This window comes from Hemicordylus capensis, chromosome 1, assembly GCF_027244095.1.
Source record: "Hemicordylus capensis ecotype Gifberg chromosome 1, rHemCap1.1.pri, whole genome shotgun sequence".
Lineage (NCBI taxonomy): Eukaryota > Metazoa > Chordata > Lepidosauria > Squamata > Cordylidae > Hemicordylus > Hemicordylus capensis.
In genome coordinates, this window is record NC_069657.1 from 183,865,319 (window position 1) to 183,883,160 (window position 17,842).

A 17,842-nucleotide genomic window follows, 5' to 3' on the forward strand; every position below is an offset into this window, starting at 1 on the left:
GTGCATGGAAGCAGTTTGGAGTCCCTTTATGGGTCTCCAACCGGTTTGAAAGACCAGTGGTTCAGCCAGCTCGAAGGTGGAGGGGTTCTCTTTAAGGATGGGGGAGGGTGCTCTTACCTCTCCCGCTGCAATTTCCCCACTGGTGCTGCCTTTTAAAATGGTTGGGCGGGGAAGCAGCGTACCTCCTTGCCGCCACAGTGCCTCCTTGGACTGGAAGTGACTGGAGGTTGCCGCTGCATGTGCGCACACATTACTGTGTGCACATGCACAGTGGCAACTTCCAGTCTCTTCTGGTCCAAGGAGGCACTGGGGTGGCAAGTAGGTACATTGCCGCCCCGCCAGACCATTTTAAAAGGCAGCACCAGTGGGGGAAATGTGACATGAGGGGTAAGAGCACCCTCCCCCATCCTTAAAGAGATCCCCACACACAACTTTGCCGGTTCGCAGGCGCCAGTTCCGTGCACACCACTAGTTCACGTAACAGCCTTTCTTTAACAAAATATTATAGAAATTTAGATTCAATAATCTGCATACATTGACTTCTGTTGATGTTTCTGCATGAGTAAGATGTGAACATGTGTTTTACCTCCTTCCATGGAAGTCTTCCTATCTTAAATGGTCTAAAGATTTTGACTTTTCATGGGGAAACAGTTCCACCTGCTGGATACTGTGTGGAAAAAGTAGCATTTCATTCAAAGCATTTAAATGAGACGTTAATTTCTCTTATCTAGAGCTGAGCTGAAGCAACATTTAAAGTTTTTGCTTTATTTTTGTTAAAAAGCACCTCTGCATTTCAGTTTGTTGTTGATTACGATTAAAAAAAACAATTGTATCCAAATTTCCTAAGTCCCATTGATTTACTTGCTTCATTGCAAATTTCCAAATGCAGCAATCTGTACTTCATAGACAGAAATGAAACATTTTGTTCCTACTTAGCAATACATTATAATGTATTGCTATAATGTATAATTTAGCTTAAATTAAGCTAAAACTGATAATATAGCATACCAGTGCCAACTTGCCGTGAATTAAAGAAGCAATGATAGGTTACTGATTCATGCCAGAATCAATGAGCAGACAAAGCAGGAGCATTAAGGGAATAGCCACCTCTCCCGGTCAGAAAAAGAAAGAAAGAGGGGAGGAGAGAAAGACTTCGCATGATGAATAAACTTTTGTGAGCGCAGAAATACGTTGGAGAACACAAGATGTCCAAAACATTTTGTGGCATCACCTTTTTCAGGGCCAAAGAGATTTCAATTCCACTTATTGTGAGGACTCATTCAAAACATGTTATCACAAAAGGTCATCCCATTAGTTGATTGAGATCTAAAAGCCTCTTAACAACGTGGACCTGTCAGTCTTCTTAGATTGTTTTTCAGAAGTGTGGAGGGGACGCTTTGAGTAGAGGCTCTCAGGGGCTCAAAGCTCTGTCTAAGTGTTGAGCAGAGGAACCTGCAAGGATCTCTTTGTGGCTGCAGATGACTGTGAATCTCATTTCTTGCCAGGAAACAATGAGATTTGTACTCCAGTGCAGATTCCTCAAGGAGGGAAAGCTGCTCTTTTCACTATTTGCCACCCACTGGGAGTGCACCAGCCATTTCAAGGCTTTGTAGACCCCTCCTCCCTCTACTATCTTCCCTGCTTCCTCACAGTGAATTGTTTTTGCTGTCTTTGGGAAATGAGAGGTTTCACAGATGGAGGAAAGGTATGAATACGACAAATATTTATATACTGCTTTTTAATCAAAGTGCCCAAAGCAGTTTACATAGATATAAATAAAATAAATAAATGGCTCCCTGTCCCCAAAGGGCTCACTGTCTAAAATAAGAATAGGTAGGGTGCAGGCTGAGTTAAGCAGGAGGTCCTTCTTGAGAAGGCTATCCCCTTCTCAATTTGGCTGTCTCTTTAAAATTCAGATAGGAGTGGTTGCATAGTCAACTGATCAAATTCTGATTATTTTGATGATTGATCATCCCTGATCAGATTTGGTGACTGATCAGCCCCGATCAAATTCTTCTCATGCCTATCCATTAATTACTTCCAGCCAAATGAATACTACCAAAAGTCACTTTTTTCAAAAGTAGTAAAAGTGCTTCTAAAAGTCTCTGCTTGCTTGCTCTCTCTGCCCCTGCCCAAATGCAAACAGCTTCCCCTCTGCTATACACAGAAAACTGATCTTTGATCCCACCCTTCAGGTAGCTTTCAAGCGTAAGGATCAAGTCATGCTTGTGTCTAATACAATACAGTACTACTACTAGTAACCGCTATTACTACTACAGCAGTATATTTCTAACAAAAGTTATCAGCGTGGCTTACATAGAAACTTAAATAAATAATAAATAAGATAACTCCTTGTCTCAAAAGGATATAATAATAATAATAATAACAACAATAATAATAAAACACAAGGTGGTCACCAACATTAGCCACTTGTGAGAAGCTGCACTGCAGTTGAATAGGAACAGTTACTCTCCTCTGCTAAAAATAAGAGAATCGCCACTTTAAAAGGCACCTCTTTGCTCAGTTGTACACTATAGCATTTCATGGCTCTAAGGTATGCTGGGTGGTCACATGAGAGAGGGGATTTTTTTTTTGTAGCTTTGACCTCCCCTGGAACTCCCTGCCCTCAGGATGCTCAGCTGGCCTCTTCATTGGGGATATTTCAATGGTTTGTAAGCAGGGATGTCCTTAGAGAGCCCTGGTGGTGGGCAGAGCCCAGGGCAAATCAGCCAGTGCGGCCCCCCTTCCAGTTCATTCTAATGAACTGGAAGGTTAAAAGCTTCTGCTTGCCATGCCCTAAGGACAGCCCTATTTGTAAGGTTGATAGCATAAGAATTCATCGTTCATCTTGAGAAACATTTCTGTTGGGATCCCATTACATTTCTTTAGCAATACCTGTGTGTGCCATGAAATAAATTGTCTGACTCTCCCCCAATGTTAAAATCTCTCAGAATAGAAAAAAGTTTGCCATACTGCTATCAGCACGTTTAAATCAACCATAAATTCTACCAAAACATTGCTTTCTGTATAAAAACAAAGAATAGATGGCAACTTTCCCATGCCACCCCTTTCTACCAGTAATTCTGATCACTCAGTCAGCATCATTCTTATCACATGTTATGGAAGGAGGTAAATCATGTAACACTACAGCATTTCATAAAAACTGATGTGCTATTACTTTGGAATGACATCAAGGGCAATAAGGTACTAATGTAATAATTTTAAAATACCCTCACTCAACTTTTACAAGAACAACTAATTTATCCCTAGATTCAGTAAATGTTATGTAAAATAAATTCAGAAGCTATTCACATGCTTGTGTAATCATCTGGGCAGGCAATCTGCCCACCCAAGGGGAAGAACCGAATTGTCTGCAGGGAGGTCAGCATCTTAAGGCTTCCTCACCACTAGCCCTCTTGCTCTTTCTCACTGCTCGTGAGAAAAGCTCTCCCTCTGGTACCACTTAGTGCAACAGGTTGCACAGAAAATGGTGTTTTTTAGATCACATAATACTTACAACCTGAATATGAATGAATGTTATCCAGACACACATAAGATTAGTCCTTATTATTCAGGCACTAGCAGAAAATGCAAGCGATCAAAGTGCATGATATTAAATATGACTTTTCCCAAATATTTATTTTAGAAAGAACTAGCCACCTAATGGCACAGTGGGAAATGACTTGCCTAGCAAGCATGAGGTTGCCGGTTCGAATCCTCGCTGGTATGTTTCCCAGACTATGGGAAGCACCTATATTGGGCAGCAGCGATATAGGAAGATGCTGAAAGGCATCATCTTATACTGCACGGGAGATGGCAATGGTAACAACCCCCCCAAGCTGTATTCTACCAAAGAAAAACTACAGGGCTCTGTGGTCGCCAGGAGTCGACCTCAACTTGAGGGCACACTTTAGTTAAAACATGGTTTAAATCAACCAATAGAAGCAGGAAGAAAACCAGTCAGAATTACATAAACTTGACCATAATTTTAGTATCCTGATACTGACATGATAGGCCTTATTTCATGATGAGCGCATTCTCACAATCACGGCAATCCTGTTTAAAGAGTTGCCCAAGTTAGCCAAGCCTCACATGTTTCAGAGAAGCATGGCATCTAAATGCAGTTATCCTAGTTATTGATCCTGGTTAAATGCAGTTCAACTGCCACGGTTTGATCAACATTGCCTGGGAAATCCCCATTCTCATGTCACACTTCATGGAAGCGGAGCATATGGGGCTTGGTGATCCTGGTTATAGAGTTAACCAGGATCACTGTGATTGTGAGAATGTGGCCAATATGTAATTAGAATGATTCTAAACCTGGCAAGATATGACATGGAAAAGTGGCCATCTATTCTTTATTTTTATACAAGAAGCAATATTTTGGTAGAACTAATGATGTATTTAAATGTGGTGGTAACTGTGTGGCAACCACCCAAAAGCACTTATCTATGTCAATGGCCCATGTGGTAGTTTTAAAACTTAAAGGGTTCTTCATCTATATACACATGTGGCATTTATACTAGCTGCCCGCTGGTCTACACTACATTAGTGTAAAGACTTCTCATGTTTGTGGCATGGTTTGTAGGCTGAGTCTTTGGAATATTTTGCCCCCTGCATGGAGTGCTAATGTGCTTATTTGCTTTTTGGTGGTCCTCAGCCACATTTAAATTATTCGTGTGCCTTGCATCAGTAGGAAATTTTATATTTTTTCTAATTTCCATTATATATATTTTTTTCTCTTCAGAGCTAGTCTAGTCTACTGCAGATCTGCAAGGCTGTTTCTCATAAGGTTCACAAGCTGTCAGGGAGTTGATCTGGTGAAACATATATGAATGTAACATTGATGTATTTATACTAACAATACCTTATGGTGTAAAGGCTACAATAATTGCCTATCTGTTCTGGTATTGTCACTTCTATAACACATTTCTGGATTTATATTTATATATTATATAAAATTTTATTTTATTTTTACCGTAGTTCCGCTCCTACAGTTGCTCTTCAAAATGGGAGCTACTGTATGGAGTCCCTCAGGGCGCCATTCTGTCAGCAGTGCTTTTTAACATCTAAATGAAACTGCTGGGTGAGGTCCTCAAGGGATTTGGTGCTAGGTGTTATCAATGTGCTGATGACACCCAAATCAATTTCTCCTTGGAAATGGCATTAGCTCCGTAAATGCCTGCTTATAGGCAGAAATGGGCTGGATGAGGAATAATAAACTGAAGCTGAATTCAAATAAGACTGAGGTGCTCATTATGCTCCATTAATAAGTACATAAAAATAAGTAAATAAAAATGACCTTTCTGAAGGGGCACCAGCATGATGAATTCTTATGCCATCAATCTTACAAGCCAAAAGTATAGGGCATCACAATTCAGTATGTATTGGCCTTTTCAGTCTATACAGTTCTACATGAATCCAGGTGATGATGAATCTGGGTGGTTGATACGGAAAGAGGAAAAAGGCTGAATGTGCCCTTCATTTATTGCTGGAAATGAACAGTTGCAATGCTGAGGAATTGTTTCAACATTCTACCATTATATGCCCTGAACATTCTATTGATCATAAAATTGAAACCTTCTGTCCAATCTGCCTGAATGTTTACAGACATCAGCTAGATGAAAAGCAGTGCCACACATCCAAATCTTGTGCAGATTTGATGTAAAATGGCTTTGATGCAGCAGTTTGAAAATTGACTCTTAAACTCTACAAAATAAGTGTTGGTTACCATAGTGCCATCAAGTAACACATCTTATAATTATTTAATGTCACTTTAAATATTTTTTTAAATTATGCTGAAGCATAATTTTGTTTTTTTAAGGTTCATCTAGTATTTTCTGATTTATTAGCCTCTGAATAATAATAATAATAATAATAATAATAATAATAATAATAATAATAATAACAACAACAACAACAACAACAACAACAACAACAGATTAAAATCAACAAAAGGACACAGATCAGCATTTTTGCCCCCTGAAAATTCTGAAGCCAAGGTTCAGAGGTGCAAGTCCTGAGAGTGACTTCCTGGTTCTGAACATGGTTAAGAAAGGAGTCTTGGAGCACTCTGGCACTTCTATAGTTAAATGTTCCCTTCCTCCTTCTTTTCATAGTATGAGCTTTTGCTTTCTCCCTCCATTGAGGCAGCAGCAAGGTGGGAGTGCATACAAGGGCATGCAGCATACTGGCAAGGTGACAGGCATGTGAAGCAGTGGGGTCGTGACCAATGGAACATTGAGGGCACACAAGATGGCAGCAAAGTGGCAGATGGACTTGCAAGGGCATGCTATGTAGCGGGGCGGGGCTTCCAAGGGCATGCAAAATGGGAGCTCAGTGGTGAATGGCCTTCTGAGAGAACCTGAGGCAGCAGCAAGATGGCATATAAACCTTTGACCAAACATGAAGTGGTGGCAAATGGACTTGTGAAGGTATGCAACTCATCAGCAAGATGACAAATGGAATTATGAGGGAACATGAAGTGGAGGCAAGATGGCAGGGGTGATTGAGAAGGTAGGATGGTGAACTGCCTTGCAAGGGAATGTGAGGCAGGGTGAGGTGACAAATTGACTTACAGTGGGATGTGAGGTCACAATGAGGTGACTAGGGCCCTTGTGAGGGTATAAAAATTAGTGGTAAACTGCCTTTGAACATGGAGGTCCTATATGAGAGGACTTACAGTTGAATGAAGAAAAGTCACTGCTACATCCAACTCAAAGGATTCAGTTCATTGGGACCATATTTGGTTCAGAGGTAGATTGTGTTGCTTTTATTACAGTTTTATACAGATCCTAATAGACTGAGCTGGGAGACTAGCTTCTGTACTGGGGTATATGCACTGACAATGAAGAGACTTATTGGCCTAACAGCAGTGACAGTGGCGAATATGACAATAATACTAACGGGGCATCATTGAATGTGTCCGTTCAGAAATGGTTTCTCTGTCAGTTTCACCCCCCATCCATCGTTATCCCCATGATTCTAGGTAATGAAACACATTAAATTATCTCCCCTCTGGTGGTCTTAATGTGGTAATCTTGGGCTGGGAGCCACTTTGAAACCCCCTTACTAGATGCTTTTACCATGACAGATCCATTCTGTTTGGGTTGTGGTACCCATTGTGACAATCATATGATTAGCGGTTCATGGGCAAATGATAAACTGCTTTGTCATATGAACAGAGTTCTTAGCTATCTTCAAAACTCCTTGAGAATTCCATATATTAATATTCAGTTACATGGTACACATGACAACAGACAACACAGTGGCAAAATCTTATAATCATTGACCTTGTATCAAGTTCTTTCCTGAATCTGACCTCTTCTATTTGGAAATGGTGCTTGAGGCACCAAATCTACCTGTTCACTGTGCATATTAGGGCAAGGAAAATATGCTCACAGATTCATTAAGCCACCATTACACTCATTCGCATGAGTAGATGATAGACCCACAGTCATCTGCAAGAATTTCCGAGTGTGGAGTATAACCATTATAGACCTATTTCCAATCAAACTCAACCCAACACAGAATGTTTTGCAGTTAAGTGGTCATAACCATGGAAGATGCTTTCTTACAGGATTAAGACCAACACCGTGTGTATGTTTTCCCTCCATTTCCTCTCCTTCCTTGGGCCATTTAAACAAAATCCTAAGGGGCAGGGCAAACTGCATTATTCGGACAGTGTGGTGGCCACATCAACCATAGTCCACAATTCTAATCCATCTATCCTGGCAAATCTACCTCCATATATCCATATACCCTTGACTTCTCTCAAGGGATGGCAGGGCACTTCTCCATCTGGATGTCCAAACAATTTGTTGTACAACCTGGAGGATTCCTCTGTATAGCCATTGATCCAGAAGTTTGTACAGTGCTGTCAGAACTGAGAGAGGATTCAACTTGCCACTGCTACAACATGAAAGTAAGGCAGTTCTGTCTTACCAGGAGTCAACTTCCTTCCAGGAGACTGCATCACTAATTTATTTATTTGATTGTTTGATTGATTTCTATACCACCCTTCCAAAAATGGCTCAAGGCGGTTTAGATTAAAAAACTAAAATCAATTAACTGTTAAAATTGAAAAATATAAAAACAACATAAAACCATAATTAAAACAAAACAGTTTTTAAAACCCTGGAGAACCAGGCCAATCATTTACAGTTTAAAAACAGTTTAAAAACCCTGGAAGGCAGGGCCAAACAGATAGGTCTTAAGGGCTCTCCTGAAGGCCAATAATGAACTCAGATTGCGGATTTCTGACAGGAGTGCATTCCACAGCTCAGGAGCAGCCACAGAGAAGGCCCACCTCTGAGATGCCACTTGATGTGTTGGTGGCAAAAGACGGACCTCCTCAGATGACCTTAATGTGTGGTGGGGTCGTACTGAAGAAGGCACTCTCTAAGATAACTTGGACCCAAGCCATTCAGGGCTTTAAAGGTAATAACCAGCACTTTGTATTTGGCCGGAAACATATTGGCAGCCAGTGCAGCTGTTTCAAAACTGGCATAATATGGTCTCTCCGGGTTGTCCCAGAGACCAGTCTGGCTGCCACGTTTTGAACTAACTGAAGTTTCCGAACTACATACAAAGGTAGCCCCATGTAGAGCGCATTGTAATAGTCAAGCTTTGAGGTTACCAGCTGATACACCACATTTTGAGGTCATCCTCTTCAAGGAATGAGTCTTGCTTGGATTCAGTTTGTTTGTTATCCCTCATCCAGCCCATTACTGCCTATAGGCAGGCATCTAAGGAGTGAATGTCATTACCTGATGATGCAGATGAAAAGGAAAGGTAGATTTGGGTGTCATCAACATACATATAACACCCAGCACCAAATCTCCTGATGACCTTACCCAGCGATTTCATGTAGATGTTAAAAAGCATTGGTGACAGAATGGAGCCCTGAGGAACTCCATATAACAGTTCCCGTTTTGAGGAGCAACTGTCACTGAGCTCCACCATCTGGAATCTACCCAAGAGATAAGAGTGGAACCACCAGTGGCATCTGGTGACTACTGGGACTGGGTGGGCGCCAGGCAGGTGGGCAGAGCCAAAGTGGGTGGTGCAGGGATGGAGCAAAAAAACAAAACAACACTAACTCCTGTGAGCATATAGGAAGTAAAAGGTAAAGTTGTGCCATCGAGTCGGTGTCGACTCCTGGCAACCACAGAGCCATGTGGTTTTCTTTGATAGAATACAGGAGGGGATTACCATTGCCTCCTCCCACGCAGTATGAGATTATGCCTTTTAGCATCTTCCTATATTGCTGCTGCCCGATATAGGAGTCTGGGATAGCAGTCGGGATTCAAACCAGGAACCTCTTGCTCCCTTGGCAAGTTACTTTCCCACTGCGCCATTAGGTGGCTATGTCATTCCAAGGAACATACCTGTAAAAGCCTCTGCACTCAAGGACACCCGTTTTCAGACAGTTATACAAACATACCATGAGTACATGTCTGACTGCATGGATTTTCCCACATTATCACTATGGCACACCCTTTTCTGTATACAGGGCTGTGTGCTCATGTTCTCGGAGACCTTGTCACCAGCTACAGACATGTGTGCACACAGTCCCATGAGCATGCACATAAACCAAAATTCTATCCATGCATGTAGATGCACATCCGTGCTCATGAGAGCACACACACACACACACTACATGCATTCATACACATGCATGTTTTGTTCCACTTAAAGAGATCCACACAGTTCCTCAAACCTCTCTTTGCTAATCACTCAGCTTGGAGATTCTTGTGACCTGTTCCCCTCCACCCCTCCATTTGCAAGAACTCAGTTTTAAGGCATTTTTGTTGTTCCATTCAGAGGGACTACAGGACGATGGGAAGGTCATCCTTTTATGGACAGTGGAGTTCAGCCTCACAGAACCAGTCACCTTCATTAAGTAAATTCCGAAGTGAGAGGAACTGCTCAGCAGAATCTACATCTGCCCATCCAGTTCCATGCATGGAGGGCCAGATGCCTCTTGCCTGTCCTATCACAGCTGTTTGGGGAATTATACGCTGCAGCAGAACGTTGCTCCTGCTGCCCACCCCTCCCCACGGAGATCTGTGAGCTCTCCCAAGAAAAGCTTTTTGCCTTCAGTCTTCTTCTGCAGATGAGAAAATTACTTGAGCCTGTTTGTCTATGCCAGGCACCCTTCACTGTCTACAAACATCGCAACAAAGTCTTTGAAGAAACACACCAGAAAGTTGGAAGTGCCTGAAGGCTGGGGAGAGTATATGCTCTCAGAGGAGATAAAGGGACTTTCCCAAGGCTACTAAGACAGTCCTGGTCAGAGAAGCAGGTCCAGAAGGTTAGAGGACATCATGAGAGAAAGAAATGTTGCTCTCTCCCTTTGTTGTCACACTACTACCAGTGGTAGCCTACCACCCCACCCCACTGTTTAAATATACATTGTAAGCTCCTTGGGGCAGGGAGATGCATCATATATGGAGTAACCCTAATTTTGCAGAATTTAAAGACAGCCATTTCATGTGCAATTTAAAAATGAGTTTCTTGTGAACTGATTTGCAAAGCCTTATTTTGAAGCAAGTGTACAAAAATAGACTTTTGGCAGGGGAGCATGCTACAAGCACAAAGCAAAATAAAATAATGTAGTAATGTTTAAAGGGGGGGGACATGTTAAGAGAACCATTTTCTCATATTTTGCTATTTAAGCCATTGTGAGAACTCTGTTGCTAAAAAAAGCAGCATATAAATATTTTTAATAAGGGTGGAGTGGTGGGGGGAGAAAGCAACACACACAGAGACCAGATTAGAGCTATAAGCCAGTGTAACTTCAGGAATAAAAGGAAGAAACAAAAACCAATCCATTTTGTCAGAGCATCCCCCCCCCACCCCCATTATTTTCAAAGCTTTTAATACTGTTGCACTAACTAATTTCCTCACAACAAGGTATACTGATGGAGAGGGTTTTTCTTACAAGTTTGCACTAGAATATTTTTGACATACTTTGAAAATGTTTTGTTGGTTGTTTTTTTAAAGCTTAAGAATTCTCTCACACACACAAACACAGGATGGAACTTCTCTCCCATGTGCAACACACACACACACACACACACACACACACGGTTCATGAGGGTGGTGGGGGGAGAACGAGCAACATGGTAGCTTGACCAAGGGGAACAAATCACACACAAAACAAACAGCAAAGGGTTTACTTTCAAACAGCAAATGTTTTCCTTTCCTTCTTGGTTGGAGGGAGACCCACAGCCAGCTACCTGGGCTCAGCAGTTCCATACAAATTCCAAGCGGGGGAGGAGCACAGGGCTCCAGGAGAACCAATAGGGCTGGGAGAAAAGTTAACCCTTTCTTGACTGTCTGCTCCTGCCAATCTCCAAGGCCTGCATGGAGAGCTTCAGGCTTCAGAGAGGCCTATGCATTGGCCTCTCTGGAAGCCTGGCCCACCTGCCACTTTTTACTATTTCAGAAATGCCTTACAGAGAGTTTTAAAATATTTATCAATCATTTCCCTCTCTCTTTTTATTTGAAACCCTGAATGCCTAGAAAACCATCTGTCTGGCTCTGCAGCTTTGGTGTATTTTAAAATGCTAAAAACAAACAAAAAACCCACCAAAACCCTCCACAAATTAAGTCAAGTTGTTATTTCCACATAGTACTAGCATGAGGGGCTTATGCCTGAAGTGATTGCTTCAGGTATGGACCTGAGGAGAGATGCAGGGGGCTACCTACCACGCTGTAATTGCTGCTAACAATTACATAACTCACACAATCTGACCATTACATAAACTTAACTCACAGAATCTGAGGCAAAATAAACAAAATGAATGGTCTCTCAGCAAGCTCTTCTCTCAGCACACTGTTCAAGAGTGAACAAAATGGTGACTGCCGCTCTCTTCCTTCAGAAGACTAGAATAAGGACTGCCCTTGGCCATTGATTGCTAGTCAGAGGCAGAGGGAGCTGTCAGTCAGTATGATGTCTTCCTGATAGGGCTATTTGAATTCAGCCCATCTTTTGACAACAGAGGTAAGCCATGGGATTGGCTGCTGCCTTATGAACACTGTTATTTGAAACTGTTTCATGTGCTCTTATAGGTGTTTAAGGAATTTTCTACCAGCGCCCACTATATGTCAACACTGCAGGCTTGCAAGCTACAGGCAGGGAAGTGCAAGGCTGCAGTGACTGAGTCAGTCAGACCTAAAATGCTGGCAGAGGACAGAATGGCTGACAATTATTATTGTTTTTGGACCATTTTTATTAGTTTCTTTGAACATTTTTGGCCTTTGGGGGGGGGTGTTGCCCACCCTGCCCTAAGGGAAGAGCCTCCACTGGGAACCACTGCAAAAGAGTGCCTCGTAACCCCAACTCCCCCAGGTGATCCAGAAGGATACCATAGTCGATGGTATTGAATGCCACCGAGAGATCCAAAAGAATCCACAGAGTCATTGTTGATTCCCTGGTAAAGGTTATCCATCAGACCGACCAAGACTGTCTCAACCCCATAGCCAGTTCTAAAGTCAGTTTGAAATGGATCTAGATAAACATAATCTTGCTTTATGTACTCTCCTTGAAAAGGATAGGGTAGGATAAAGTTTTCTCACGGAGGGTCCATCTGGCTGTTATTTCTGCTAATTGGCCACATGGACCTAAAGAGTCCATTCCTCATCATCCACAGGGACAAGGTAGTTCTGCAACCAGATCTGATCTGTCTACCTAAAATTATTTCAGCCTTTCATCTCCCCCAGGATCTGTGTTTTCCCCATCACTGTTGTCGGAGACAGAGAAAGCATTACATTCCCTTGATGTCAGAACAGCTCTCTCTTTTTACAGGACTACTTTTCACAAATCAGCCTCTCTATGTGTTAAGATGACCTGCAAAAAGGTCTTTAGGTTTTCTCACAATGTCTGTCAAAATGGATCTCAGCTATGATGAAGTTATGTTACAAACTTGTGCGATAAGCTGACCCCTGTCAAATACCTATGTCATCCCTTTGTAAAGCAGTACTGGGTCACAAATGTCATCCTTCATTAGACATTGTGTGCTGGATGTCCTGCCCTGAAATAATGCTCTAAGTTAATTTTTGTTGGCTATACAAGTGCCTCCTAGTGTTGATTTGGGTTTGATATATCTGTGCCACCACACAAGCCTCCCTGGTGTGTGTCTTTCACAATAATATATTGGGATTCAGCGGTCACTCAGAATAGAAGGAGGGCAGGTACAGGTCACCCCTGCAGAGGACAAGAGTGCATAGGGGATGTGGTTCACGCAAAAACAAAATTGAAGTTATGCTCTAGAACAGGGGTAGGCAACCTTGGCTCTTCAGCTGTTGAACTACAACACCGATTATCCCCAGCAACATAAATGTGGCTGTGGATGATGGGCATTGCAGTCCAACAACAGATGGAGAGACACAGTTACCTACCCCTGATCTAGAAGGTTTTGAATCAGAATACTGTGTCAGCACTAACCCCAGCAGCATGATTTCACAGACGACCAGTCAAAGAACTCCAGTTAAAAGTCTGTCCTTTTTGGTCTCAAGGAATGACACACAGCAAAGGAAAAGAGAAGGGGGACTTCAACAAGGTGAAAATCTTTTGTGTCAGATTCATTATCATCTTTGCATGCATAACACATTTCAGTTATTTGCCTCCTTCAGGGCCAGAAGGAGGCAAATTTCTGCTAATAAAATGGGGTGACCCTGGAAAGCCTGTTGCTTCAAGACAGTGCAATGTTGATGATCTCTGTAGGCATCATAATAAACCTTACATGCTGTTTTGCACCTTGTTGAGGCCTGCCTCCTCATTTCCTTTGCCCCTGTTTGGATGCTGCCCTTTTTCTTTGGCTCAACATGGTATTCGCCATTGGTGGGTAGAGGCAGGCTTCTAAATTTGTTGTTTCCAGGTCAGCCAGAAATACTAGTCTTAGTTTACTGGAAGGTAATATTTTATAGTAAAATAATCCATGGAATTTTTGTGTAATTTGAATGAATATGAATACATTGCTTATGCTTTCTCTCTGGAAAAAAATTGCAGGAGTTGTCAAAGTGGATTATGGAGATGTCTCAGTAAGAAAAGCACTGCGAGATAACCTCAAATGTAAACCATTTTCATGGTACCTAGAAAATATCTATCCAGACTCCCAGATTCCAAGAAGATATTACTCACTTGGAGAGGTATGAATTATTTCTTTGGCATAAAAATGTGTTTTGAAAATGAGCAAAATCTCAGATGAGCTGGTGCCACTTCTCTGTTGCTTATGGAACTTTAATGTTAAATAGGATAGTTCCCCCCACACACACACACACTTTTAAAGAATGATTAGCAAATGTGTTGAGGTTTTGACTTCATGAGGCGTATTCTGTATTGGGGCACAAAGCCATTTTATTTTAAAATAGTATCTGGAATCTTCCATTGTATCTTTGTTTTGTGCTTACTTGCACTTCCAACCAGTGGGGCCAACTAGTGCAAATTCTCAGACATGTGCACCAAAGAGAGCATAGATGGTTACATCCTTTACATGTCAGAACTGAACTCCTCTGAACCTAATTTAGAATGGGCCCAAATCAATGGTCCTGATCCAAATTGGACCTTATTGCACTCCAACCCACACAGCCACTCCCTCCTGTTGCTTCTCCCATTCCTAATTTGATCCTGGCAGAGGGTAGAGATGAACTTTCATGAAAGCAGGTCTCAGGCTTAAAACCTTTATGCCTCTATCAATAGCAGGAAGCATGGGAAATGTCATCCCAGTGCTTCCCTGAACATAGGAAGCCTTCTACTGAATCAGACCATTGGTCCATCTAACTCAGAATGGTCGACACTGGCAATGACTCTCCAGGTTTTCCCAGGTCCTACCTGGAGATGACAGGGATTGAACCTGAGACCTTCTGCATGCAAGCCGATGTTCTACCACTGATCTATGGCCCCATCTCTTAAGGGCAATATCTTACAGTCATCCATCCAGATGCAAACCAAGGTGAGCCCTGTTTAGCAAAGGGGACAATTTATGCTTCCTAACACAAGACAAGCACTCCACCCCACCTACAGTGGATGCTCTTGTACATGTTAATTGTTGCATCTAGGTCTTCACCCTGAGGTTTCCTGTAGTCTTCACAAGGATAGGTTTGGGAAAGAGGAACAGTAGTGGGTACTATCGATGGCTGAAAGAGCAGGTGTTGATAACACAGAATTAAGCCTCTTCTGATGAGTCCCGAACTGCTGAAATTCATTTTTCTGCCTCCTGATCAATATTACAAAATTGCTGAGTATTACAATATCAGATTTTTATCTTGTTTAATTATTAAAGCTTGTAAGCATTTTTATCTGAAAAATCTTCTGTGGTGGTGGTCTGTTGTGTGTGTTTTTTTAAAGGTGGTACATTTACCTCACAAATGGCTGTAATGTCTACTTCTAGTATTTTAAATTACAGTGCAAAGTCAGGCCCACTATGAAATTGTCAGTCTAAGTTTTTAAAAATAAATTTATAATGTGTGAAGAGCATTTTTTAAAAATAGCATGTTTAATAAGCATGAAAGAATAAGATTTTGCCACACGATTGTCAGATGGGCATATCGAGGTAAATGACGTTATGAAATAGTCATTAAAGCACCTTATTTTCACCAACAAGAGCTGGGTTTCTATGGAAACAGGAGAAGAATTTCAAGCAGCATCTGTAAAGTGTGTCTTTCTTGTCAGTTTCAGCTGCTAGTTGTCCACTGAGTTTATTAAGGTGAATTCCACCCCCAGCCACAACCCCAAAATACAGCTATTTGGAATCTAAGCTTCAGCAACAGTAATGGTAGCATGATACCTTTATTAGGACCAAATAAAATCCACAAAACTGAACAAGTGCTTCATCAGGGAGGATGTTAAGCAAAAAACACAAGTGAATAGAGAAACAGGGTATGATTAAAATCCTAAGATGAAATGGAAGGTGATGTTACGCAGAGACATAATTAGGTTAAGCTGTGCTTTGGTGGCACCAAAGGCTATGGAGGTAAGGTGTGTGTTTTTTGCTTCTCTGTTAATAAGTAAATCTTCTGGTTTCTAATAGTGCTTTATTATGTTATATAAAATATGTGCCCTGCTAAAGAGAGCTAGAGCTATTCCTACTGCTTTAGGTCTCAGTCCTGTAGTTGCTGTTTCTACCTAGTCTCAGCCAGTTTTCATTAACATTAACAACACATATTCCTGAAGTCTTAAACTGCAAAGTGCTGTTCCCACAGGGGGCAGACAAACATGGCTGTTTCCCCTTTTGAAAACATACAATTATCTGAATCTGATTCCAGACTAATTGGAGTCAGTGGGTTCCTTTTGTAAGGCAGAGAACAGAAGTAAAGAAAAATGTGCCAGTCTTTTTCATTATTATTTTTTTCATGATGATCTGTAACATTTTTCCTTGCCCCCATGCACTGAAAAATATTACAAAAAATACAGACATACATACATGACTGAATATTATTTGGGAACTTATTACTAGGGGTGTGCACAAAACCAGTTTTCCCGGTTTGGTTCGAGTTTGAACCTGGTTCAAACTGGGGTGGGGAGGTTTGGTTTTGGTTTTGCTCTATGCCCCCCCAGTTCAATTCAAATTTGAACCGGTTCAAACCCAGTTTGAACTGTTTCAAACCATTTTGAGCCTCCAAAACTGGGTTAGGTGGTAGGCACCCATGAGTGCCAACTACCACCCAAACCCCAAAGCAATTGGACACTCCTACGATCTTTAATGATTTTTTTAAATTTATCATAGGGTATAATGGGGACTTGAACTAACCCATTATAGCCTATGTGGAGCACCTAGGAGCACGAAGGTGGGGTGGGTGGTAGGCACCCAGGGGTGCCTACCACCCACAGAACACCAAAGCAATCAGACACTCCTGTGATTATTAATGATTTTCTGAATATATTTTTTCAATTTTTACATTTCTCCCATAGGGAATAATGGGGATTTGAGGATGCCTCATTCCCCACCTTTGGGGGGTGCCATGGCACCTCAAAGTGGATATGGGGGCATGGCAGGGTGGGCCTCCACCCCCCGCCCGGCAACCCCAAGTTGATAGGATTTATTGTTGATGAATCAGGAATATTTAAAGAATTAATTTTTGGCTCCATAGACATTCATTGGCTCCAAACGAAATAAAAGAGTGCCTTTTCACCTACTGACCTTAATTGCTTATTGCTCTGAACTTTGAGTTAGGTTCACAGCAATTAAACTATTAAGGTGAAAGAGCGCACAGTGTTCTTTCTGAATGGAAAGGCTCAGGCAATGGTTTCCAATGGAGACAGAAATTAATTCTTTAAAAATTCCTGATTAATCAACAATAAATCCTATCAACTTGGGGGGTGCCTTGGGGGGATGGAGGCCGGCCCTGCCATGTCCTCAGATCCACTTTGGGGTGTCCTGGCACCCCACAATGGTGGGGAATGGGGCTACCTCAAATCCCCATTATTCCCTATGGGAGGAATAATGAAATTGAAAGAAACATCCAAAAAAATCAGCAATTATCACAGGAGCCTCCGATTGCCTTGGGGTTTGGTGGGTGACTGGTACCCCTGGGGGTCTACCACCCACCCCACATTTGTGCCCCTAGGTGCTCTACATAGGCTATAATGGGCCGTTTCATGTCCCCATTATACCCTATGAGAAAAATAGTTTTACATATTTTTAAAAATCATTAAACATTGTAGAAGCGTCCAATTGCTTTGGGGTTTGGGTGGTAGTTGGCACCGATGGGTGCCTACTACCCAACCTAGTTTTGGAGGCTCAAACTGGTTTGAACCAGTTCAAATTGAACTAGGCTCAGTTCGGTTTGAATTTGAATTGGCAGATCAAACCCAATGTCTGTTTTGGTTCAAATT

General features: G+C 41.9%; 1 protein-coding gene across 6 annotated transcripts in view; it reads left to right on the forward strand.

Annotated features, from left to right (window-relative positions):
• Positions 1-17,842, forward strand: part of GALNT13 (polypeptide N-acetylgalactosaminyltransferase 13) — a 374,841-nt gene that overhangs the window by 271,201 nt on the left and 85,798 nt on the right. For all 6 annotated transcript variants that reach the window (XR_008309490.1, XM_053259345.1, XM_053259309.1 and 3 more), the window contains one exon: positions 14,018-14,157. Coding sequence is in view for 5 of the 6 variants with exons in the window: in XM_053259345.1 (XP_053115320.1) it covers positions 14,018-14,157 (140 nt within the window). In the remaining variant the exon portion in view is untranslated. The remainder of the gene's footprint in view (positions 1-14,017; positions 14,158-17,842) is intronic.